Here is a 27626-nt window from a genome sequence, read left to right on the forward strand (position 1 = left end):
GAGCTCATATATCCCTTCCCCCCTTTGTTTTTTTGTTTGCCTGCTGTGAAACGGGGATTTTTCCACAGAACACAGAAGGGAAATTAAATCTTTTGCTTGATTTGATTGATAGAAATGCAGAATCTCTTACATGACACCAGAGGCTGGATAGTTAATCTGCTGCTTTATGAGGGGCTGCGAAGACACAGAACTCTGGAGGTTTTTTGAATCAGGCTGAAACGTTCCTCTGAACTCGTCGAGTCTGCTTTTTTCTGTTTTTGTACAACCTCTTCAAATGTGCTGTCATTTGAAGAGGCTTTGATAAAGTAGGATGAAGCTATTTTGGATGGGACTGGTTGTGGTCATTCCTACAACAAGGAGAGCCCGGTTTGTGCTTTTGAGTTTTGTCTTGAATCTGTTATTTCCTCGCAACTCCAGCCAAGACCTGAGCCTGCAATGTCGAATGATACCCAATACTATGCCTGTGCTGGAGAAAAAGGGGGACATCATTTTGGGGGGCCTCTTTTCCCTTCATGACATGGTGGAGGAGCAAAGTTTGCCTTTCACCTCCCAGCCTCCTAAAAGTAAATGCACCAGGTAAGACTTGTAATTGGGTGCTATGTGTGTGTAAAAAAACAAAACAAACAGTTATCACCCTGATCAGAAAGTTTCTTCATGTGGCTTTCTATCGACACTTTCTCGAACCAGATTCAATTTCCGAACCTTCCGCTGGATGCAAACTATGATCTTTGCAATCGAAGAGATCAACAAGGAGGGGAGGCTTCTTCCGAACATCACAGTCGGATACAAGATCTATGATTCATGCAGCACACCGCATCAGGCGTTGAAGGCTGCCATGGAGCTAATGGGGGGTGAGAAGAGCTCAGAGGCTGGAGAAAAAACTTGCAATGAAAGCGTGCCGCTGGTGATAGGAGACGGAGGCTCCACTCAGTCTCTCGTTGTGGCTCGTTTCCTTGGCGTCTTCACCGTGCCACAAGTAAATGCATGTTTTACTGTGACTTAGAAAACAATTTATATTCAATGGGTTTTTTAAAAATATATTTTTATTATTCCCCTTCAAACACAAGCTTTCTTTTTTTTCAGTATTTTATGTGAAGGACCGGATTGAATACACACTTTTTGAAATGTTTTACAAATAAGAATCTGAAAACCGCAACATGCAAACGCAGCAACCAGCAATTTTCTTGTCCCGTTTCGAGAGAAAAGTTCTCGCAGCGTGATGATTCCATCATGTTTCATTGTGCGTCTCGAGGCCATTTGCAGTTTCAGTTTTCTAGCAAACAAGGGGTTTTTGGTTCAAGCAGTTATGTTTGTGTCGGTGTATCCCTTAAACAAACACAAAAAGATACAAGTTTGTCACATGGCCAAATGTGAAAAAAAAACCTTTATAGCAGGATTTGTAAAGCAAAGAATTGTGCCATTGTCACTTTCAGATGTAGGATTGACAAGTTTTTCGTTAGATTGGCAAAAGTTGGTATTGTTTCATAATCAAACCCTGCTTTGAAATGCTCCACCACCACCACTGTATTAGTTGGCCTTTGTGAATATGTTTGCTCTAATTTTCACAGTACCAGAGTCATATTTACACTGAGATTTATTGAATAATTAACTAAAAGAGGTTGTTTATTGCTGTAGATTTTAAAGTGGGTTTAGTACAAATGCATGATACGCTTTTTTTTTATTTGTTAAAAATGGACAAAAATGTTAAATATGTTTATTCCTTTCTCCACACTTTTAACTATAAGATGGTCTACTATTAATACCTCTCCATTTCTAATTATAACTCCCCATTTATTAAAAGTTGTGATCATTTTACAGATAAGTTATTTCTCCAGCTGTGCCTGTCTGAGTGACAAAAAGCAGTTCCCTGCCTTCCTAAGGACCATGCCGAGTGACTTCTTCCAGGTTAGTGAGTTTAACAAAGAAACATTGAGCAGAAACAGAAACATGTCCATGTCGTCTACATAATTAAGTGATACGTCCTCTCACTTCAGCGTTCCTCTATTCCCAGGTAGACGCTCTGGTTCAGCTCATTAAGCACTTTGGCTGGACGTGGGTTGGTGTGATTGCAGGTGATGATGCCTATGGTCGTGATGGGGCAAACATTTTCGCTAGTGAGGTGGGTCGAACATTCATGTTTACAAGTATAAATATTTTGTTTTGTGAGCTAACGTTAAAATATAGCTCACTATGGATCTTCCGGGTTTTTTCTTCTTCTCCCAGGTCACAAAGTTGGGTGTTTGTGTTGCCTTTCATAGAATCATCCCTAAGAACCGACACCAGGAGGAAATTTTATCCATCATTTCCGTCATCCGCCTGTCTGGGGCAAAGGTGATTCTGGTTTTTGCTGTGGAACAAGATGCGGCGGCGTTGTTTGATGAAGTACAAAGGTGTGATACTTTAGCTTTAGATTTTGCTGCATGCCAATCATACACAGAGAACACACTTTCAGTGATTTTATTTCCATCCATCTCTGTTACATACAGAAGCGAGCTCACTGGGATACAGTGGTTAGCCAGTGAAGCTTGGAGCACAGCAGCTGTACTTTCCACCCCCAAAAGGTACCACCACATCCTCCAAGGTACGGTTGGCTTTGCCATTCAGCAGGCAAACATTCCGGGATTGCGAGACTTTCTGCTTCGCTTGAATCCATCGAGATCGGAAGCCCAGACGGATCCCTTCCTTGTGTCCTTCTGGGAAGAGGTGTTTCAGTGCAGCCTGGGTGCTCAAACTGAAAGTCAGGAAAAGGAAGGCGAAAATAAGCCTCCATGCTCTGGGAAGGAAGACCTTGGGAACGTGACGAATATCTATTCAGATGTATCACAGCTGAGGATTTCCTACAACGTCTACAAAGCGGTGTATGCTGCCGCCCATGCTCTTAAGGCACTGAAAAGCTGTGTGAAAGGAGAAGGACCTTTTTTTCAGAGGTCCTGTGCAGATCCAGATGTTATTCAGCCTTGGCAGGTACAATTGCATGTTTAAGTTACTCACTGCAGATTAAGATGTGCTAACGTTCACTTCTTCTACTCACACACACACACCTTCTTTGTGTTAGCTGCTTTATTACCTAAAGCAAGTGCAGTACTTGAATTCATTTGCAAGTGAAATTAAATTCGATGAGAATGGTGACCCTGCAGCCATGTATGATCTCGTTAACTGGCAGATGAATCCAAATGGGGAAATTGAGTTTATCAACATTGGCAAATTTGATGGCAAGACCGGAGACGTGAAACAAAAACTTTACATCCATGAAGAAATCATTTTTTGGAATGGCAACCGAACCAGGGTAAAAAATAGAATAAAATGAAAATAAATTGCTAAAATATATGTGGGATTTGTAAACGGTTTTAGCAGAAATGAAGTTCATCTTGGTTTTGTTTTTTTTCCTCTAGGTTCCCTCATCAGTATGCAGCACTGTTTGTCCTCCGGGCACACGGAAGGCGATGAGACCCAACTTTCCTGTTTGCTGCTATGACTGTGTGGCTTGTACAGCTGGGGAGATCAGCAATCTCTCTGGTGAGGCAAAATTATTCAGCAGGCCCATTGTGGTGAATAATTTTACATATTGTACAGGTGCATCTAAAATTAATTTATTAGTTCATTTGAAAATTAATGAATCAGACTAACCTTACTCCGGTCTTAGGGGAAGGGTTGGTAAATGGTGCGGTTTGCCCCATCAAACCGTTGTTTTCCAACACCACTCACACACACACACACACACACACACACACACACGCAGACACACTAACACACAAAAAAAAGTTAATCAAAGTGCACACCGCTGGACCGCACACAGTTGAAAGCTTGTGAGGTCGAAATGAAGCCGTCTCTGAAGACTCCATAAGGGTTACATACCATGTGAAATATCTCAACTGACCCTGAGGTCTGTTACTCAGAGAGCTAAATATATTTTCAAATTCCCACCAAAGTATCAAGGACCACACAACGTATCAAGGACCACACAAAGTATCAAGGACTAAACGAGACACAGTGTTCCCGTCCCTGGGTCAGGTTTTAACATCCTTTCATCCCAATGAGGAAATTTGCACATAATGCGTGAGATGTTTCCAGTGCAGAGCATCAGATTTTTCTAAGGATTTGTCCAGCCTTCCTGTGGGGGAGAAAGGTTGGGATTATATTCTTTTGAGCTAAAACCCCTAATTTCTCCACTCTGCCACACTCAAAATTTCTTTGATGATCTGGCCTGAGGTGTGACTACCGATGTCAAGACCAGTCTCAAAGTATATGTTGCAATAAAACTCCCAGTAACCTCCTTGGCTAGCTAAATTTTTGCAATCCTTCTTGACTGTCTGACATTGACTGCAAGGTCAGGGTACTTTTCCTTTTGAAGGCCTTTTGCTTGGCGTCCTCCCAACAAACTGTGAGCTCGACAAGGTATGCATTGTCAGGACTCAATTTGGTGATTGCTCCACTGCATATATCTGTAAATCTCCCTCAATCTCCATATTTCCTTATGTCTTTTTTTTCCTTCGACGCATTTCTTCTTTTACTCAGCTGTTCTTTGCATACAACATTCTTTGAACAGCCAGTATCCTCAGACATGACCTTTAATATTTTACCCTTCTTGTTGAAAGTGTTATTGTTTAGGGCATCTGTCAAGACTTGTGTCTTCCCCAGGATTCGGTAGGAATGGCATAACATTTCTAGAGTAAAACAGTTTTTAATGTGTTTACATATATATATATATATATATATATATATATCTATATATATATATTATATATATATATATATATATATATATATATATATATATATATAAAATACAGTTTTCTGGGGAAATTCTCTGAGTTTTCTGAGAAGTTTTTGGTTTTCATTAAGTCAAGTGAAGTCAAATATATTCGTACAGCTTGTGAATCATAACAAATGGACCATTGACCAACATGTTAAATTGGTGATTTTAGTGATTTCAACAGTGATACTTGACAAAATGCATTGTCTGTTATTCAGCATCAAAATGGTTGACTATATGTGTTTTTTTTTTCATCATGATGTCAAACACTTTGAACTGCATTGTTGATGAAAAGTACTATACTAATTAAATCAAACTTGATTGATTTATTGGTCTGTCATTCAAACATCATACAGTCATCATTTATGAAACAGGCAATAAGCATTGAATTGTGTCAAATGATATCATCAAAGTCATAAAGCAAGTCCTCATCAAATATGCTGATCATTGTTCCAGTCAAAGGAATAATGATTTACATTGACAGAACAAAAAAAACATTGAAAAATATATTATTGAATCTGCACTTTTTGAAATAAGTTGCTAAAAGAAATTGATACTTTAATAATATTCTGATTTACTAAAAAAGCTTTAGGCACCACAGCTAAGTCATTTCCATCTCTCTTTTAGACACCATAGAGTGTGCAAAGTGCCCACCGGACTTCTGGTCCAACGCTGAAAGGACCGCGTGCGTCCCCAAACGGGTGGAGTTCCTCTCCTTCAGAGACACCATGGGCATCACCCTGGTTGCCATTTCTTTCATCGGCTCCTTCAGCACTTGTCTTGTGGTCCTGATATTTTTCTGCAATAGAACCACACCCATCGTCAAAGCTAACAACTCGGCGCTGAGCTTCCTGCTGCTGTTCTCCTTGACGCTGTGCTTCTTGTGTTCTCTGACCTTCATTGGCCAGCCATCCAAGTGGTCCTGCATGCTGCGCCACACAGCGTTTGGGATCAGCTTTGTGCTCTGTATCTCGTGCATCCTAGGGAAGACATTAGTGGTGCTGGTAGCCTTCAATGCAAAACTTCCAGGCAGCAATGTCATTAAATGCTTTGGCCCCTCACAGCAAAAAGCAATTATTGCCATTTGTACCATCATCCAGGTAAGACTTTGCTGTTTTTCTGTTTGTTTTTTTATGAATAATCTGTAAAGAACTCTCAAAATGTTTGAGTAAGACATCTGTTTTTTGGTTTTTTATGCAGGTCCTTATTTGTACCGTGTGGCTGCTCATTGCTCCCCCTGCTCCACGCCAACTGATGCCACGTGAGGAAGACTTTATCATTCTCTTATGTGACGAAGGCTCGTACATTGCATTCGCTTTGGTACTGAGCTACATCGGGCTCTTGGCAGTCCTCTGTCTTTTCTTGGCCTTCCTGGCCAGGAAGCTTCCCGACAGCTTCAACGAGGCCAGACTCATCACTTTCAGTATGCTGATTTTCTGTGCCGTTTGGATAGCATTCATTCCCGCCTATATCAGCTCTCCGGGGAAGTACGCAACAGTCACAGAAGTGTTTGCGATCCTGGCCTCCAGTTACGGGCTGCTGGGTTGCATCTTTGCCCCAAAGTGTTATTTGATCCTGCTCAGGCCAGACAAGAACACAAGGAAACACTTGATGTCCAAAGCTCCCTCTAGCAGATTTTAGAAACATCTTGTTTCATCTTCGAGCCTGAAAGTAAGAAAGTGCCTGTGGATATATTTTACCACCAGATGGTAGCAGTGAGCTATTAAGATCAATTTAATCTCTGGCTGAGAAAAATGAAACCAGGAATTTCCTTCCTTCTGTCTCACACCTTTCTTCCTACACACTCCCTACCTTTGCAAGACTTCAGAAACAAAGCAATGTCACACAAAGGAGACGAGATGAACCTCCACCTCCCGCCACCGTGAAGGTAAATATGAAAGACATCTCAGAGCTGAATCGTTCTAGGATTTGGCAGTCGTGTCATTGCTCAGCTCACAAAACAGACTGATGAGGCCCAAGGTTTCTGAGGTTAACGCTGTGCAGAAATCCCAGCGTTCGCTGGTTAATTGAATCCTGATTCTCTGGAGGCTTTCGCATGAAAACATCCCGCCTGGCTATTAACAAACCAAATTGTGTGACATTTTGCCTCTTTTCCCAGCTGCATTAACACCAGCAATGCTTATCCTGGACTGATGGATCGCTTGTTTTGTCCCCAGACATATTAATGTGGCTGAATATGACAGGCAGAGCATTACTGGTGTCCAAGGAATAGACAGAAAAAAAGATGCAAGAATATTTTTTTTATAATTGACATTGACTCATATCGAAACTTCATTTGGAGGATTTTTTTTTCTTTTGTCAAAAAATAATTTAGAAGCTTTGGATGGATCTTTGTTCATAGTGCTCCGTCTGCAATGATTAGAAATGCTTATGAGTGCAGCAATATTTGTTTGATTTAATCCAGAAAACTGCAACACATGTATTCCAAATGATGGTTAAACAGTTAATGGAGTTAGAATAAGAAAATGTTTGGTAATTTCCTCAATGAGATGAAAGGAGTGAGAGGTTGTGAGAGGCTGAAAATAAATTCCCTTTTTGAAGGGAAGAAGTGTGAAGATGATGATATGGGAGATGTAATAAGAGAATGACTGGCTCTTGTGTACTCACGTCTTATCTGTTAAGATGTCTGGGACTGAGCAGAGGAATCGCGGCGGTCTCTTCTGTCTAAGAAAAAAGTTGAGAACTTTCAACCCTAAAGAGAAAGAAGTTGGCATTCGCTAAGCTGTGAGACATATGGTGTAACAGTTTAAATGTAAAGAAGCAAAAAGGAGAGCTCCTACTGCTACTCATTAAATTTGAGCAGACATGTTAATAATATCAATGCACTTCATCTGATAACACCTTTTAATGAGGTCAGACCCATTACGTTAGCTTAACAGAATGCATTAAGGAAGATGTTTGCCAGATTGTGAACCGTCTTTCATTTGCCACCGTTTGCAGCCTGCCACTGACATCTACTTTGCAATTATAATGTTTGAGCTTTTTTCCTCCTACCTTATTTTGAAGTGCTTGCAAATAACACCAACAATTCAAGCAAAAAAAAAAAAAAAAAAAAAAATACAGAGGCAACACTTGGCATAATGCTTCTGTGTTTGTCTGAGAAGCAATATTTGTATTTATTTTTTTTGGGTTGAGTGAAACGTGTAACTGAAGCCAAACAGTCCTGGATGTTGTTAATGTGTCAGTCATAAATGTTAAACTAAATTCAGAAATGACACAGAAGTGTAGATAAACATTTAATATGAGTCTGTATAATGTAACTTATATGTAATGTGTTTATCAAATTTGAGGGTGGAGGTAAATAAATTAAAATCTAGCCCTTAAGTTATGTGATTCATACCATCCCAAATGTGTAAGCCACATATTGTAAAGATTTTTTTTTTTTACACAGACTGACACATTTCAAGTGTTTATTTTTGGTAATCTTGATGACTATGACTCGTCCGTGATGAAAACACAAAATTCAAATTCACAGAAGATTTGGAAATTCAGATCAATAAAAGATTTCCAAAACAAAAGTGTTACATTAGGACCATGTTGTACACAATCATATTGAAGATGCTGACTCTACAGTTGTTCTGCAACCAGTCACTAAAACTCTCCACAAAAAGGCACTTCTAAAAACGACACTTGCCAGAGAGCCGCATATTAACGGGAAGCTGAGTGGAAGGAAAAATTGTGGCTTGAAAATGAAGCCCTGAACAAGACCTGCAGCTCTGGACTTTTGAGAGCGTCACACACAGATGTATATTAAAACATGGATCACAACTTCTGCATTCTAAAGCAGCAGCACAGTCAAGTTAAGAGGAATGAATCACTGGGCTGTTGCTCATGGGATCACGCACTCTGAAGCTCATGTATTGTGCTCAGTATTGGTACTTTGTCAGCGAGAGCAGGTTCCAAGTTCTGTCATAAAATAAAATCAGCATCTGCATAAGTTTTATGCAGATGCTGACCAATTTGACTCAAATAAAACATGAATTTCATTGCGTTCCAATGAAACTCGTGTCCCATACCCAGTGGTTTATGTACGTCACCCAAACACAGAGACGGAGGCGGCAACTGATTTTGATGATTTAACAAAAAAGAATAAAAAACTCAAACTTACACAATGACATGTACTTCAATAAACATTTCCTCTGGGGACTTCCTAATGATTTGGCAAATGTGGTAAAAGTGAACCAAATTTTTACAACCAACAAAAAGGTTTTTCCAGTGCAACGTGTTCAAAAGAAGCACAATTGGGGACACTGCTCTCCCTCCATCTCTGAAAATATGTAAGTAATGACAGATTAAAAAATATATTTATTCAATAAAAAACCCAACATATCCACATGAGACATTTTGAACAACCACATACTTGTGAACTCTCTCACATATAAACGATGCTTCATTGTAACAATAAAAGCCCCCAGATAAGAAACTCTTGATGATGCAGTGTTGTTCTGAAAAACCTTGACTTGTGATATTCATTCGGACATTTCTTTGATGCTCATCACCCACTCAGTATGGCTGAAAAGAGAAGCACAGAATACTAAAGCCCTATCTCAGCATGTAGGAGACCTGCTTTTCTTCTAGGTTTTCTGGGTGGAGGACAGATTTTACAAACATACTTGAATGATGAGATTGTGTAAAACCCCTTCGCTGTCACGAGGGCATCTGTGTCACACCGATGCCCTTCTGCTTCTATCATCTACCGCAACACACTGTCACGTTTGTGGAGGAGTCCAATCATCGACGGGTCAAGGCTGTTCCAGCAACAAAAGGTGGGAAAAGTACACATGTTGTTATAGGTGATATATTGGATGTGTGAAAGCACAACTTCTACTGAACAAACATTTCGTTTTACCACAGAGTTACTCTATGCTTTTGATACTGGCTCTTCCAGGTGGCTCTTTTTTACTCTTTACATCTTCTGATAAAAGAAATGAGATCGCAAAGGCCCATAGAAACTGAAGCACAAATAATAATAAGCTCATCCACTGTCACACCAATCACCAGACAGCATTATGTTGTCCTTTTTTACATAATCTATCAAATAATCAGAGCCTTTGAAGATCCTTTTTTAAGTTGAAGTGGTGTCATTAAGATGCCAAGTAGGGAAAGTGCTAAAAAACATGTCTAAATATGAACATTTGGACAACATGAAGCTGAAAGATTCATGGTGTCTTACAATGAGAGACCTGGGAAAACTCACACATCACACATATTTAACGACATACAACCCAAAACATAGCTCATAGCAAAAGTTTGTCCATTTTTAGAAAATGTGGCATGTTTAATGTTTTACATTCAATGACTTTAAGGATTAAGCAATTAATTAGTAGACCATACTTGCAGACAAGATTAACGATTGGGACATTTGAACTGTTAAATTATGTGTCTTTATTTTTTTCATTTTTAGTTTTTTGCACTTTAAAACACAAATCCCTATTTAACTCCATACAAACTTTAATTTTAAGAGTTTATGCCCTCTTTCTTACTATTTTTGATGTTTTTTTTGTTGTTGTTTTTTTCCTGAGCATTCACAGAACACCAAATCCAAAGAATTACAAAACAGGAACACGTAACTCGAGGAAAAAACAAGTAAAATCTCAGACACAATTGAGAGACTTCCATTAGAGCTAACGTAAGCTCGCCTAATAGCCATGCAAACAGGAAAGATCAGCATTCTGACGGTGATTAGCTCGCCTTCATTAAATTTGTCTGAAAATTATCCATGCTTGGAATGCCAGGAGGAGTCAGACACGGTCCAGGCAATAAGAGGCAGTAAAACTCTCACCGCCAACATTAATGCACATAATGTTCTCCAGTTGTCCATAATCTTCTTTCCGCTCTCTCCCTCTGCAGGGGGAGACGGAGGCAGACGCAGCAAATACCTCCACAGCTGGTAAAATAAGATTAAACTCCAAAGTATGGAGAGGTAGAAGTGAGGAAAACAAAACGCAAAGATTGAAGCACGAATCCCACAGGGCGATTTTGATCACCAAGAGAGACGATTTCAAACTGTGGGACCTTTGCCGGCTAAAAGGTTAAACTTAAATGTGAAATATTAAACTGGGGATCGATCCGAAAGGGGATTAAAACCTGGAATCTGTGTTTGGTAATGATCTGCTTACTATCTGTACCTGAAAAGATCAATCTTGTTTTTATCAGCCCTTTAATATGTTATCTTTCCTTTGCTGTTTTGGCTGGTCAATTATGAAACTTGTCACTGTAAATATGTAATCTTTTCTAGGATTGGGCTTCTTCCTGAGAGCTCCACTTCATCTAGTCGTCTTGTAATTGTTGCAGCGCTCACAGACCTTTTGTCTTTCTGTTTCAAATACGGAACAACCTTGCTGATTGAGCTCTGCACTGTAATTACATTAAAAATGTCCTTTTAAGGACATTTTGCTTAATTAATTGCTTAATTAAGGAGTAGCAGCAATAAGCATGTCATGTTTCTTTTTTTATAAGCACCAGGAAATTATTTGCTACATAAAAATATAACTTCAGTCGAAAGAAGGGACAGCTCTGGTTAGCAAAGTCAGTCTTCTCTTATTTTCTTATAATTAGTTTTGTAAGATAACTTTAACAAACAACATGACCTATAATACTGTAATTGATTACTCTTCTTCAACCATAACTACTTAATTAAAGGAATGATTTTTACTTTAATAATCAGAATAAAATGAATGTGGTCTTTTAAAATGCTGTTACTGATGCAGAATAGGAATCCCTCCCCCTGCCCCCCAAATTAAAACTAAACAATGTATTTTAAGTGGTAGCAAAACAACTGAGAGTGCAGTATGGTTGAAACGCTGCAGCGATGCAACAGGCAGAAAAACAATGTGGTGTTCAGGCTGGTCATTAGGAATCAATTAAGGATTAAAACGTGAAGCCATATTACAATCAAAACTCTTTAAAAGGCTGCAGATTTCTCAATATATTGAAGATAATGCAGCTGACAGAAACGCATTGCATATTTATTTAACAGCTGAAAGTTAAAAGGCGTTTTACTCAGCTTCTGATGAATTTTTCAAAACCTCATGTGAATTAATTGAACTCTTCTAAATATTCTTGTTTTTGTTCATTTTACTTTCAGCATGGAAAAAATGACTTAAAGCCCCACACTGTGCTCTTTGCACAGCTATTTTTATTCAATTTTTTTCAAGATAGATAACTACACACAGCTCTGGGTAGTTAAGAGACAAACATCACAGAGCTGTTAATGTGGGGCAGATACACAAAGACGATGCTGTTATACTGAGAATCAAACCCATTCCCTCTCAATTATCCACTCAGTTTCCTGCAGGTACATATTTATATTTTATTTCATATTAAATCATATCAGCTTCTGAACCACTCCCTGCTCTTAGAAGACCGACAACGGTCAACAATGTCAAACTGCGTTGCTTTGTGACCTGTAAAATGCCAAAAAATGATCATATCAAATAAGGAAGTGAGTCTCCTTTTCTTTAAAGTTCATCTGTTTCTTTCCAGGTGTAAAGTCGACTTGAATCACCCTTTCTGGTAAAGAAAGGAGCTTTATATATATATTTATATATAAATCCCCTGTGATCATGATGACGTCTTTGACTTCTTCTGATTGTAAGGGTTCCTTTGCAGGTTTGAAACTTCCAGACTTGAAGCTTCGAGTCTGGAGGAAGAATATTTACTTCAGTGTACTTTCTAATGTAAATATATTTAAATAATCTGGACAGATTTATCTTTTCACTGCGAAATACTATTTACAATTTGTTTAATGTCACTAAAGTCTGACATTAAATAAGATAGAGGTCTGCTTTAATATAATAACTTCCTGTTTTAGATTAGCTGGGATTCACAAAAGTGTTGTTTGTACTCAAAGGCATGCGCTGTTCAAGCTTTATTTAAAGCCTACAGAGGAACACAGCTCCTATCCAAATGGCCGCAGACTGAAACCAAAACCTTATTGCCAAAAACTTGGGGAAGCGTTACCTCTGCAACTCTTCCCCGAAGAAGAAACGAAACAGTGTTTGAGTAATATTCATCCCAAAAATCCCTTCAATGATGTATTACTTTCTAATGATGTGACAACAAGCCAGCGACATTTACAAATTACTCCACTTGTGATTAATTACAGCATCTTGCAACACAAATGTGACTGCGCTGGAGAAGCAAACACATTTTACTTTAAATGTGACGCTTCCATCTGACCCGTCACAGCAACAAGAATCAGGGAGGGGGGGAATAAATCTTTCATCCTCTACTGGTTCTCAAATGTTAAACATCGATTTGTTCCATTGGCTGAAATAAATATTTAAACCCCTAAAAAACAAAACAAAAACAAAAAAAAGAATCAACACTTCTTTCTCCCACAACAGGCCATGCACCTAAATAATCAATTTTATATAATCCTGATCTCAGCTCATTATGTAAATAAATCACACACAGAATCAATTTTTCTTTCTCACTTCGCGACGATGGGCGAAACCAAAGAGCTTTCTATGTACTACAGTAGAATCCACACAAAGCTGGGGTCGACTTCAAGGCATTCAAGTATTGAAAAGCTGACACCAAATGTCTGACAGTTAAACAGAAATGGAAAAAAAAGAGAGAAAAAAAGATAGTTCCTTTTTATAGCACATTGCATGAATCTTGTTCAGATCCTGTACCTGTTAAACATCAGCAGCTGTAATCAGAGTCACAGTTTTGATTAATGTTTAGTAGCAAATTAGAACCTTGGAAATATATCAAGCACAGTATTAATTTATTTGAAAATCTACAGACTAAAGTATGGAGAAGAAAGGTGTGTGTGGGGTGGGAGCTGGACAGGAAGGGAAGAGTAACAGAGAAGATTAATACGGTTCCTAAATGGTAAATATTAAACAAGTTACAGAATGTTGCAGCCGGGAAGCCCATCTAAGATTATCTCGTCAGGCAAAGCTGTCAGCTGGTCTGAATATAGAAACACAGAATAGTTTTGATGTTTTCATCAACTGTTTGGCTTTGTTTTTTTCCTGGCTCGTCCAAGGGACCGAAGAGGAGAACCGTGGAAAGTGACAAGACACAGAGGGGAATTGTAGCGACAGTTTTGAAACGATGCATCAAAGTAACCTTGGAAAGATTTTGGTACCCCCCTCCTGAAAACACCTATCATCACTGGAATCTCAAGCCTGACAAACTCATCGTCTGCAGATACCCTCTATCAGGAGCAGCAGCTGAGCCGTAGTAAATTTATGTGCATGATCAGTGGGCATTGGGCAAACGAACAGCTTGTAGCCTGCTGCTCATACAGGAAAGGAAGTAACTGACTGGAAAAAAACAGCAGCGCTTAAATACATTCACTGCGTTTCATGAAAGTACTCATATTCATTGTTCTCCCTTTTTGTCACACTGCAACTACAATGCACCCTGTTGGAGAGTTATGTGACATACAGTACAAACAGCCATGCTCTACAGACGGACTTTCCTGTGGTCTGGTCCAGTGGACTTAAAGAAAATATTAATACATTTCAAATAATTCAAAACGGAGCAGCTCACATTGTGCCCCATTGTCAGGTGCTAGAAACAATGCATCACGTTTCAGGATGGCTTTCCATGAAAGATGGATAAAACTACACATTACTTGCATTTTTCAAAAACATTGCTTTCTCTAGAACACCTGTGATGTTTATTCAGAATTCATTGTTCAGCCAAAATACGGATGTTCACTTTAGTGGGCATGCTATTAAATCCCTTTTGCCTGAAGTTAGAAGAAATGTACAGAAGAAAACTGTGCTATTCCATGTTATGCAATGCCAACTGACGGCATATTTAATGATAGTAAATGTTTCAAAGGACAAATTGCACAATGTTTTAGTGAACTGATTTTAAATTGACTCTACTACAATCCACCTAATCATTCGCTTAAGCTAAAATTACATGTGTTCTGTCACACTGTCTTTGCATGTTTTTATTTAATCTCTAAAAACTGTTTCAGTGATGTAAGGTTTACAGCATATGTCAGAACAAGATCACACTTGTTCCTGTTATGTTTGCCACTGTTAAGGATCAGAAATAATCCCCTCAAAAACCAACAGCAGCAGCGAGCCATTAGCGACTCTCACCGTGGTCACGTAAAACACCATAAAAGAGGCCTGAAGAGCTTCACAATCATTAACCAGCGTCACGCTTAAATGCATACACAGCATTTTGGATTTGCCAAATGATATTTCTGTCCAATTATCACAGGCCTGGCTGCTAATAGAGCTGAGCTGTGTGCCAAGTAAGCATCAGCTGCCACAAGTGAAAACGTGCGGGGTGTGTGAGTGGAGGCTGTGGCGTCCTCCGTCTTAACAAGGAAGGAAAAGGTGGGAGTCTTGTTCACCTCAAGAAAAACACGTCAACAACAATGCGTAATCCCGACAGGGTGACCTCGAACCGAGTAGGAGAGACGTGCCGAGCACCAACATCTGCGGCCTGACAAACACTACCTGGTTTTTAGTTCACCTCAAACCGGCAGGGGCCCCCAGCCGTGCCCGACACCGTGCCACCGCAGCTGCACAGCATCGGCCTGGGCGAGAGGAGGGCCTGTGGGGGAATCCAGAATGGTGAACAATAAACCATGAAAGGACATTTGTCACTTCACACGTTGAGACACGGTCAACCAGGTTTAAAGTGATGCAGGCAACATACAAAGACGAAAAGCAACAACAAAAACAGAAAGCAATACTGCCGATTGCCGAAGTAACCAAGACGGATTCGTGCTTCGAGCAACTGTTGTTGCGGGTCATTTCATGACACATCAAAAGGCGGAAGGAGGAAGACAAGACGTCTGATCTAAGGTAATCGCTGCCAAGAGGGAGAAAACCCAACTATGTTTTAGCAGGGGAGGAAATCGGAGGAAACAAGAGGCACTGTTTGTTACGTGGAGCGAACTCAGGAGAAACGGTGCAGGCAAATCACCTACAGACTCGGTCGGGACTGTAATTAAAAGTTCGGCGAAAAGGCTTAATAAAAGGAAAGATATCTGCGAAAGGCTTGAGACTGTTCAGCTAATCACACCCCATGCATCAGAGTGGATTCTCTGGCGGCATGTGAGGGTGTGTGTGCATGGGAGCGGATGAGGGAGTCCGTTTTACAGTAAGAGAGGTTAAATGGAGAGAGAGACTGAGAGAGAGAGTTGTCATTTTCAGAAGCAGACCCTGCCGGTTGCAAGTGCTCATCCAATTACACTATGAGTGTCCTCTCTTCCTGTCCTCTCATTTTTCCTGCGCTCTCCACTTTCCAGACCACCTGCTCCCTTTCTTTTGTCTGCTTTTCTCGTTCATCCTTTTTTTTTCAGTTCTTGAGAGGTCATGAGTAATGAGCGCTCCCTTTCTCCTCTGTGCTGGGCTGAGAGTGTTCAATGCGCTCAAACGCCAAATGCGGCGTGGACAAAATACTAATTTATTCCTGGCGCTCCGTCTTCTCTCAGGCTTGTTTTTAAGCCTTGCGCTTTAATTCCACGTCGTCTCGTTTCGAACATTTTCAGCAAATTCAAAGGACAAATTGAGAGTTTTTACTGAGGAGTTTAAAATACTTTGTGCTTCAACGTCAGTCAGCTGGAGATGAAACGGGTGAACTACTTGACGTTGTATTTCTGTTTTGGTTTCTTAAACTGAAACATTTTTTTGTTTTATAATTTTATAAATATATTTTTGAGGGTGTGTATGTGTGTTTGGATAAAGTTTATAAGCCTGACTTTAAAAGGTAAGACATTTTTTCTGGGATTTGGCTTTTTCCAAACCTGGCCACGTCTTAACCATTGGTTGTAATATGTTTCAATTTATGAAGTGAACAACTTGATTCTTCTTTGAAAAAGACAGGAAGAAAGCAAAAATTTCCAAAGTTGCATTTAAATACGCAGCAGTTCAAAATTACCGCACCATTTGCTCTTTTTGGTAGAAATTACTTACCAAATAATTTACAAAATCGTGACTAAAGTCCTGTTTACACGATAACAATTTCTGGTGAAAATGGAAGAATTTTGTTTTGTTTGTACTGTACATTTACATAAAACCACTGAATGTTTCCTCTGACAACGGCGCGGATTGAAAACAAATTCCAGAGTGCAATGATTCTGAAACGTACCGGTGTCCGTTGTCTTGTAAACAGAGTAAATGGATCTTTTCTGTCAGGGAATCCCTAGCTCGTGCATAGTACGGATCAAAACATAGCTACGTCCTACAATCCACAGAAGAAGAAACTACTGACAGTGCTGGTGTTACTGCAATTTGCGTTTCCCCATCCGATACGGTTTCCTCACCGTCTCTCCTTTTCGATGTGTACCGCTACTACAAAAACAAAGATTGTAATTAGATTGTCTTTGTGTAGATATGTTAACAGAAACAAAACAAAAATAACATTTTCAATGCATCATTGTCATGTAAACAGGGCCTCAGTGTAGCAAAAAGCAAAGGTATCCAACAGTCCTGACGTTCAATCTGTTGGCTCAGTGTAATTAAGTGATTAACTTGAAAGGTCGCGTTCTAAATAACACCAGGATGCGTTGAATCATTTATTCCGAGAAGAAACAGGTGCCAAACATGTGGACCTTGTTTAAGGCAATAAATGATGATAATATGTTCCTCTCAGGAAACAAACAAACAAACAAACAAACAAAAAACGAGTAAAAGGGTTAATTCCAGACACTGTGCAAAAGAACACCCTCATTGATTAAAGAGTTGATTGGAAACATAAAGACATAAACAAGTACAAAAAAAGGTCAGGCTGCTCAGCAAAACGATCTGATGTAGCTTTAAAATTGAAGCCACAACCGGACAGACGTGGAAGAAATCGGAAAAACAACGGATTGGTTATCAGCGCCGTGGTAATACTGAAGGGTTTACACTTGCCTGAAAGCGTAATAACGTCGTGACGCTAATGTGAAGTCGCAATGTCGACTGGAAATCGAAGTCAAATGACGTCCTGGAGAGGCAACACTTTGCAAAAGAAAACAGAAAAGGTACATAGTCCTGACTGAGATGAAAGACAGACCGCTCTGTTAGAGTCTTGACAGTTCATCAAAAATAGACACACTACACTACATGTTGGCTTTATTATTCAGCGACATACTTATTGGTGGATTATTTGATGCATTAAAACACTTCAATAGTTTTCAATGCTTTGTGAGAAGAAGAAAACGCCCTTGAAATGGGCGACAAAACAAGCTCTCTAACGCTGCAAAGCCTCTCTGGATTCCTGAAAAGTACAAAGTATATCCTAAACACTGTTAACAAACGACTGTGCTGCTTAATACACAGACAACATTGTCCTGAAACATGCACATGTAACCGAAGCGACCAGTCTGCTCTGTGATCCAAGCATGTAAATGTAGGAAGCATGGTGTGAAAGCAACAAACTCCCTGCTTTTCAAATTGGTAAAACGATAGAGAGGATGTGTAGAACATAACACTTCAATTTAATTATCAGACTAAAAGTTTGACCTGAATCAAAACATCCTAGCTATACTCTCCAACGGAGTCATCCAGAGTCCTAGGGCAGCACTTTCTGTCTTCAATCATCTGCAAAGTGACTGAAGCGTCAGAGAGATAAATATTGAAGAACAACAGCGTTTAGAGCACTGAACAATCGCAGCTGTGCGACAATAAAGGACGCCAAGGACTTTCCTATTTTGACCTGAGATTAATTCGGGTAAACAGGAGATTTGCAAATTCAATAGGTTAACAGTTTGATTGTTTTTTCTTACATCATTTTAGTAAGTTATTCCTTCTAGTTTGAATAAACTCTGGACAAATTTCTCATTTCACTGGAAATCTTCAGCTTATATTCATTCCACTGTGTAAAAAAGTTAAAGATGGCAAATCAGGGACATTCTCATTCGATCGCGAGTATCTCCTTGGCATTTCTGAAAGCTCATTATTGGATTTGCTGACTCCACTAAACACCAGGGAGCTGCAGCCGCATTACATTCTGGGTTCTCACATCACTTTAAAAGCTGCAAGCAGTAAAAGCCGTCAGCCCTGTTTAGACTTCTACTTTCATTCAAAGGAAACTTGGCTGAGAGTCGTGTAAGAACATCTAAAAACACAATACACAAGACAATAGTCAACATAATACAATAAACCTGAGCAGTACAGTCATACACTGTAAGTTATTAGGCAAATATATACAAATGTATATATCAAATATATGAGATAAAGTCTTCTGGTGCTGATTAAATGTAGTGAAATGTTACAGTAGCTCCCTTGGAGAGTTTTTACTGTTTTTAGTGCCTTGTTGCTTCTGCCAACTCAGCCTCAAGCCATAGATAACTGTGTGAGTTTTGTCTGAAGAAGCCAACAAGTCAATATTTAAACTGAAACTGTGTCAGATGATTGTTGAGAGTGTATTACTTACCACAGAAAATGGCCTACCATTTCCATTTTAAAGGATTGGGTGTACAAAGCAAAAAGCTTGACAGTATTGCCCTTTAAAACAAAACTCATGGAAAACAGCGAAATGTATTTGTGTCTCTGAAAAAGACACAGTTTTCAAAATTGCTGTTAGTGCCAAACATTTTTGCAGCGAGATACCCTTTATAGATGAGCAGCTGCTGCCAGGTCCCCTTGCAGTACGAGCAAATTTTGCAAGAGCTTTCAAAGTCAGGATGCTTTTAATCTCACTATAAACCGTGTCCACACTGAACTACGGCAAAGGCTTTCAAGTACCACAGCAGCTCTAGCCAAACATAACATTTCCTAGCAGCAAGACGTCTTTATGGTTTGATTTCTACACATTGGATGAGACTATTTCAGCATTTATGGCAGCAATTATTCTAACACCTGAGTCCGTCCAGACACATGACGGCTGACGTAACCGTCTCATTCTTTAAAGCAAAGTTACTGAACTGCAACAGTTACGTGCCACGTTCTTACAGAGAACGGCCAAAGAACATTAATGCTTAATTGAACTGGATGTTTTTACAAGAGTACAAAACCGGTAAAACAAACTAATCGGTTATGTCCAAACTTTGTCGGCTTAGATCATTTTTGCATTAATTCACACACTTGTGTGGTTCATTTAATTGTATTATTTTTGTCTGTACCCATCGTTCTAATTGTGCACGATGCAGTCCATTAATTCGCTTGCATCTTGACACAAAACACGTCCTGAAGTCTGGGGCAAGGTGGTGAGGTTTCTCGAATGGTGGGTCTGCTCCACGTTAAACTGTCTGGTGGTCAGGCTGCGTTTTTTTGTTTTTACCCCATAAATAAAGAGCCTGAATCTTGCGGCCGTTTTTGTCGCAGTAGAAGATGAAATGTTAAAGTCGGTCGGTCTGACGGTTTTCGCCCCGAGGGGAGTAACGAGCGGCTCCCCAGGTTTGAAAAAGAAAGGAACAAAGAGATGAGTGGGACTGGAAAACTTAGGGAGGGAACATGTCGGAGGCAAATGCGTCACATTAACAGAATATTTTCCGTAGTGTAAGAGCCATCTGATGACTTGGGACCAAGCAGCAGGTTAGCAATCACTGCCTATATGGCTCTGTTATGCCATATAGTGTGTTTTTGTTTCAGGATGTATTCAGAGCAAGCAGAACATCAAAGGCAGCCTATTAGGAGTGTTGGACCACAGGTGCATAATTACACTGCTTGGTCAACAAGGATAAAGCAGTGTGTTATGTTTTCCTTATTGCAAAATAAAACATTGTAGGAGAAAATCTGTGCTCAAAGAAAAACAAAAACATGTCTATAAAGGCTATGCTATGTTTACCCCCCCCCATAAATCTATAGCTTTTTTATCAGCTAAAGCTAAAAAATACAAATAAAGTCTGTTATTCACTTCTTGCGTGTTCAGCACTTTTTAAAGATGATTTTTAGAATGTTTGTGTTCTAACACTATGAATTCTGAGCAAAAACTCCAGAAAGTTTATCAATGTTATTTGCTTTTGATGTTTTAAACAAAGCCAATCGCTAACATTTGACCGTGACATACTGTATGTAATGTACCAGCTTGATGGCTCTTACTGAAAATCGCATCACAATAAATAACCTTGTGGGGAACAGGGCCACAACAGCTTTCCCAGCAATAAAATATAACTCATTTTTCTTGCTCCGACTTTTAACTGCTCAATATTTGGAAGCCTGGCCAGTGCAAACTGAATGGCTTCGTTTATTTCCTTTATTGCCACTGTTAAAAAACCCCCACAACGGTAGCAGATTATGGTTCTAACACAATACATATTTGTTGAAAATTATCATTATTATATTGTAGCAGTCTAAGATAGCTGAGATATTTCTCCTGGGTCTCTTTGGCTTTTTTTGACAGGGAGCTTAGCAAGCATAGCAAGCGTAGCACTGGCAGGAAGTGGAGGAGGAGCTTCATCTTTTCATCGATTGTTAGTATTATACAGTCGCTGTTAGTTACATATACATTTAAGGTTGCTGTTCTGATGGGTGGTGAATTTACACCTCTGTGTTTTGCCCTGAATGTAGCTCCATCTTTCTATTAACTTAAACCAGCTCTGCTGTTTCGGCTGGAGATGATTATCCCCAAACCCGGATGCTGGTGCTTCCATGTCTGGATTTTATATTTAGGGTGTCGCACAGTGTTGACTATTGTCCATACTGACATTGTCTTGCCACTACGATAAAGACAAATTAGTGGACTGTTGGATTTATTTTTTGTTGCGTGGACAGATAATCCCACCTGAGCTGCAACTTGTTCTAATAGTTTAGTTGGATGGACGGACTCTATACTTTGTTTCTTTGTATTATAGGATAATGAATTAAACAATACATTGTGAATAAAGTTTAGAATATTGTTTATCCCTGACCTGCCTGTCGTATTATTATCATTATTATTATCATTATTATTGTTATTATTATTACTATTATTATTATTATTCTTATAATTATTTAAGATATTTTTTTTATCCTGAAATGGTTTCCAGTTCATCTAACTACCAGGTTTCAGAAATGTGGGGGAAAGTACAAATGCTCACCACACAGATATTTATTTGTGAAAATGAATCCTCAACATTTTTCTTCTATTTTGCAATTATTCATGACTTTGTGTTGGTCTAACTCATGAAAAAGCAATAAAGTATGTTTATTTATTTATTTATTTATTTTTTTATGTGATAAAATGAGAATTTTTCGCACCATGATTTTTTATTAGCAAACTGAGAATGGGCTAAAATGATGCAGGACAATGATTTATTTTATTATTGTTTTTCGTCTTACCCGGTCCTTGTGGACGGGATAAGATTTTTACTGGATCGATTCGGGTGTTGCGACATTCAAAAGTTGGAAAAGAAAAGTCTGAGAGAGAGCGAGAAAATGTCATCATTCATCCAGAAGTCTGCAGGATTAAGTACCTACTCTGCAACCTGCCAACACCACTGCTGTTTCTGTAATTGTTGTTTTAGTTGCCGGCCAGAGGCCTTTAGCCAATGTTTGCTTCCAGTGTAAGGACACGAGGAATTGTTTTCTTTCCGTGTTACGTTTTACAAGAGTAGAAAAGTTTAAAAAAAGGTCTCCGTGGTTCCCTCTGTAAAAACTAAACAGATAAATTCAAGACAACAAAAATATCCAAATATTCCTTCTTAATGCAGTTCCGTGTATCTGTTATAAAAATTGTTTCTAGAGATTTAGTTATTTTGAGAAATTTATATTTGTATTGAATACATGATCCCCTGCAGGAACAAATTACTGTTATTAGTCGTTTTTATTAATCATTTTATTCCTATTTTGCATTTCCTGTCACCTAATTTCAAATACTTTCTAACATATATCTGACCTACATTCAAAACTCTCCCTGGATGACTTTTTTTTTCTTACTCGCCACCTCATCAACATGTCACTACAGACATCAGCTAAGAAAAAACAAAAAACACTTAGAACTGGGTGGTGCATTCAGACTTTGTGCAGTGGATTCACTAATGGATTCTGACTTTTCTCTCCCTCTCTGGGGGAAAAAGGGTTGAAATTTAATTTGTCACGGGAATAGTTTTCCTCCCAGGGGGGACAGAAGAGAGAGAAAAATCATCACAGCGATTTGCAAACCATTTACTGCTATATACATGCTTTCATTCATTTTGGCACGTAAGCAGGAAACTGAGCCGTAAATCATAATCTACAAAGTCTATTGATATTGGTACTTAATTTAAAAGAAAACTCTTGTTAATATGCATCAGTCCTGTTTTACATTAGCCAAATTAACATATGTAGGATTTTCTTTCCATTCAGAGTGAACCGAATAAATATGAAAGCTCTCCCTCCGCTCCCAAAAAGCACATATATTCATAAAATATACAAAATTAAAAATGTTGAGATTTGAGTTGTGTGCATTTAGAGCTTGCAAATCTCTTTGGAGTTAAAGTATATCCTGTTTATCATTTATGACCTGAGAAGAAAATGAATAAAGTCTGGTGTCAGTGTGCAGATGAGTTACTCGTGTTATGGGGACTTAAATCTCCCTCGCACCGTTTGGACCTCCCACAGTTAGTTGATGAAAAGTCCCACCAAAGTAAATCTAAAACTTTAAATATGCATTGTCTGGGTTTTGATTGAAGAGCAACTCAGACCTTGAAGTCAGACTTCTGCACGATTGTGAACGACACACCATGATCAAACCAGGAACAAGTAGCCTGAGCAGAAATAGAGAAGAAGCACAAAAATATGTGCTTTTCCCAGAAAATAGTGATTTAAATTTATTTTCCCCTCCAAAATATACCAGTTGAAGTCATAAAGAAACTACTCCATGCTTCAAGTAGCAGTTTTGGATGCTTTACAACGATAAGCTATCATTTAAAAAACATAATTCTCTGTGGACTTGTCTGCAGAGTTAATTTGAGTCTGCAGGCGTTTAGGTTTCGGGGAGCTGGTTGATAAAGAAACACATTCGGTGTGGTCCTTTATCAATCAGAAATAAAGGAACGCACCTTTATTCCTGGTGTGTTTTTTGCAAGCAAAGAGCGATTATTCTTTACTTGTATAATCTTTACAAGTAATAAAAAGAGAATGAACAGCCTTTGACAGCCCCAAGTAGCTCCACAAGTTCTTCCTCCCATTGAAACAATGACAGGCGTCAATAAAGAACTTCGAGACAATGAGCTTCCATTTGAGTCACATACAGGAAATGTTGTAAGAAGCTGAAGATCAAACAGTTCAGTTCAGATTGAGGAAGCATCCTGTTTTGATGACCTTCCTGCCCTATAAATTATTGTGATGTTTATATAAAAGCACTTAACCAGTAGTCTCCAGTTGTTGTGGAGCATTAAGGTTCATAGTAGGGTATTAATCTTTTACCCACCACTGTAATTTATTTTCTCAGGTGAACTGGCCATGATTATCAATCTGTAGGCTCAAGCGTCGGTAATTATCCTCATACCTGATACAGAGTATGAGGATAATCAGAACTATCTTTCCTCCAGTGCCACATTATTATGATGAGAAATTGGAAAACAATATATATTTAGATACTTATATTTCCTTATTGCTTCTGTCAATGGGGAATCCTCCTCAACAGGATCTGAAGTGATGCACTTTGATTTCTCTGGGACAGTTTGAATTTCTTTCAAAGGGCAAAGAGAAATCTTCTTTTTGTCTTGGGGCAAAATTATGTGTTATGTTTTTATTGAGTCAAATTTTATTGCTTGTGTTTGTAATTTTTGCATCAAAACAGCACAATTTATATTGGAAATGTGCAGAATCCTTTCAGTTCAGTAGATGTAACATGAAACTCCTTAGTGAAGCAGAAGTGTGGACCAAAATCTCTCCACCTTCAAGAAAGAAAACACAACACAACTTTTAATATTTAAATCGACCCTTGTTGTGTGTTTTTATGCATAATGTTGGATTGTTTGATTCTATATTTTTGTACTCCTGTAAAGAGTCTGTGAGTACTTAGAAAAGTGCTATAAAAATAAAAATATTATTATTATTAGTAGAAATATAACATATAATTTAGTTTCAGTTATGATCATGATCAATATTGATATTTTTGTTTCTTTTGTTTTTCCAAACTGTTGTGTATTCAACGCAAAACTGGCACAAAAAGACAAAACAAACCTGGCAGAGTTACGTATGTATAAATAAACAAATCATTTTGTGAACTGAAATGAACAGAATTTCTAAAACTTGTACTTGGTGCGAGAACCAACGAAATTACTCAGTTATGTTCTGACATATCAGGTTCACAAACTGGCAAATTCTCTCATCCTGTAATGGAAGCGCTGTCGGCTCCAAACCGCGCAGTGAAGCCTGCGTTTAATGACAGGAAATTACATTGTCTGGTTGGTACTGCAGGTTGCGCCGCGTCCATTTCTCAGCATGCAAGAGACAGAAGCATTGCACAAAATCCCGCCCCGGCTAAATAACCCGGCGCATTTTGGTGTTTTGCTCAACATGTGCAAAAGATAAAAAAATAAAAAAAAACTCAGTCTGACAGACTAATGAGGTTGAAATGGAAACTTTCTGTGCCGCAGCACTGGGACATAATTAATGAATACACACGCAACAGCTGTCTGCACACTCATAAACATGTAAGCAAAAAAAAACAACAAATCCTAACATCTGTCTAAACAGGTTATGGGATGTGCTGCGCATTGACTTTAATTCACAACAATTCAGCAATTACACTGCTACACACTCATCAGGATATAAAGTCCCTTAAAAACCAGCTACTAATGTTATTTTGGCATCATTACACCTTAATTAAGAAATCATTTTGGTCTTTGGTGATGGGAACTTGCATCAACCCTACATTAGCCCTGTCCATGTTTTTCTTTTGGATTGTGTGATTACTGCCACGCTTGCACAGTTTGTTTTATTATTACTATTATTTGGAAAGGTTACAACCACAGTAATTGAATCACATTCTAACCATCACAATTTGCATTACTATTTTGTATTCGTATCATATTTGTTTCCACAGGAAACCCCGTGCAACACAAGTTAACAAACCAAATAAAGAAATTGACAATAAAGCAAACACATGAGAAAGCATACAAAAAAAAAGAAGAGCTCACTGAGTCAGCAAAAATTTAACTCTTTAGAGGCAGAAGATTTAACAGCCTTGGAGCCAAAAGCTGAAAGACGCAACGCTTCTTAGTTTTCACTCTTATATGAGGAGAAACCAGCCGATGATGCGCCTGGGATGTAGAATTATCAGTGCTTTGAAACGAAAAGGGTAAAAAATAGATTCAGTGGTTATCGTACTCGTACCTTGACTCATACTTAAGTATATTTTTGGCAGGTGTTAGAAAACTACACATTTTTTGAAACCATCAATAATTCTTACAGCTTAATTCAAAGCAAGGACTGAAAATTTTGAATCGAGTTTAGGTAAGGGAGGGGAACGTTAGCCGGCCTACATCCATTTCAACTCCAGTTTTGAATCATGTTTGCAATCAATGTTCAGTTTGAGAAAAAAAAGCATCATCATGCTCAGACTCAACCATCCAGTCCTCTTGAGGTACAAACCTTCAAGTTTTAGAGGAATCCCTTCTCTATGACAGCTGAAACAAATGAACGTCGAGTATCCCGGTGTCCACAGAGCTAAATGAATCCTGGTTTGGATTTACCGTGTTTTCTGGACTATAAAGCGCACCTTCCTATAAGCCGCACCACAATTAAAAATAAAATAAAATAAACAACTGGAAACATACATATATAAACCTCACTGGGCTATAAGCCGCTGGTTTTTCTGTTTCTCTCGGTTTTCCGGTTATAATCTGCTATTAAGGAAGCAGCCAACGCCGAACCACGGATTCGTTCTCGCCAAGCTTTAAGTGCAGCGGCTATCGAAAATACTGAAAACAAACATTAGCGTAACGTGTCTCATTTTAGCACACGTTTACCTTCACTGAAACTGGATTTTATGAGTTCGAACTGTAAATTGCAAACATTTAACAAGAAGCAGTTCAACACCAGAGGTTAAAAACCCCCGACAGCAATTACAATAAACCGATAAATGATAAAGTAATACCAGCATTGACTTGGTCGAAAATTGAGAGGAATGATAAATCCTACATCTATTTCATCCATATTCACACAAATCTGAATCAAGTCTGCATTATATGAAAACATATAATTTACCATTATGATTGTTTCCTTAAACGCCACTTGAACCACCAGAGTTAAGGGATTTTGCTGAAGTTAGAAAACTCATGCTCTTGGCCGCACGTTCAGGAAAAACTCAAATTGCGTGATTATCTAATATGCAGAAAATTATGATAAAGAATCTGGTAAAATATCTCGCATTCAACTTGTTGCTTCTGAAAACTCATTGGAACAAAAACTGCCCCCTCGCATCACACCGACCTAAAAGTCCTGGTACTTTGAACCACCACATGAGGTCACTGTTTTACATAGATATCAGACCCTGTGAAAGCTCAAAGATCATTTTCATTTTCAGTTTTGCATTTTCACAATCTGTTTGTGATCACCGTCCAAAAATACCCAGTTACATACCTGGAGCACTTACGTTACTCCCAAATAACCTTACCTTGTAGATTGTCTTTTTTTTTCAGATTCTTTGCCTATGAACTCAAAAGCCCAGTTTTCTTTTGTCACAAAATCCATTTTTTTATTTGACCTTGTTCCAAGAAGGCTTTCTAATTTCAAGAGTAGTCAATTAAGACTGTTTTGATGCGGGGAGGGAGAGTTTTAAAAGCCTCTTTAAAATCATAATGGCTGATTATCAGTGCTAGCACAGTGGAGTGCACTTCACAGTTAGAGCCCATTTCAAATCAAATGCCCACCTGTCTTTTGCCTGTTTGAATTTCTGTTGACTCACGATCCCGGCGCATCATTCGTTCGTGCCGTCGGCCACTTTCGCATGTGCGGCTGAGAACGTGTTCTTGTCAGGAGTGTGGCGAGCCTGAACACACATGCAGATAATGTTCTGTGCTCCTTTTCCA

General features: G+C 38.8%; 1 protein-coding gene and 1 long non-coding RNA gene across 2 annotated transcripts; one reads left to right on the plus strand and one right to left on the minus strand.

Moving 5' to 3' along the window:
* Positions 1 to 442: 442 nt before the first annotated feature.
* LOC129370021 (extracellular calcium-sensing receptor-like) lies at positions 443 to 6541 on the plus strand. The gene is made up of 10 exons (XM_055045772.1): positions 443 to 576; positions 688 to 976; positions 1819 to 1909; positions 2016 to 2119; positions 2224 to 2390; positions 2487 to 2964; positions 3056 to 3286; positions 3393 to 3516; positions 5381 to 5853; positions 5954 to 6541. The coding sequence occupies exons 1-10, from the start codon at positions 443 to 445 to the stop codon at positions 6392 to 6394; spliced, it is 2532 nt and encodes an 843-aa protein (XP_054901747.1). The 3' UTR covers positions 6395 to 6541.
* LOC129370027 (uncharacterized) lies at positions 2443 to 27619 on the minus strand. The gene is made up of 3 exons (XR_008607011.1): positions 27468 to 27619; positions 7382 to 7438; positions 2443 to 2731 (listed from the first exon to the last, which is right to left on the minus strand). It is a non-coding gene; the product is annotated as an uncharacterized LOC129370027 (long non-coding RNA).
* Positions 27620 to 27626: the final 7 nt, after the last annotated feature.

This window comes from Poeciliopsis prolifica, unplaced genomic scaffold (genome assembly GCF_027474105.1).
Source record: "Poeciliopsis prolifica strain line A6 unplaced genomic scaffold, Auburn_PproV2 SCAFFOLD022, whole genome shotgun sequence".
Lineage (NCBI taxonomy): Eukaryota > Metazoa > Chordata > Actinopteri > Cyprinodontiformes > Poeciliidae > Poeciliopsis > Poeciliopsis prolifica.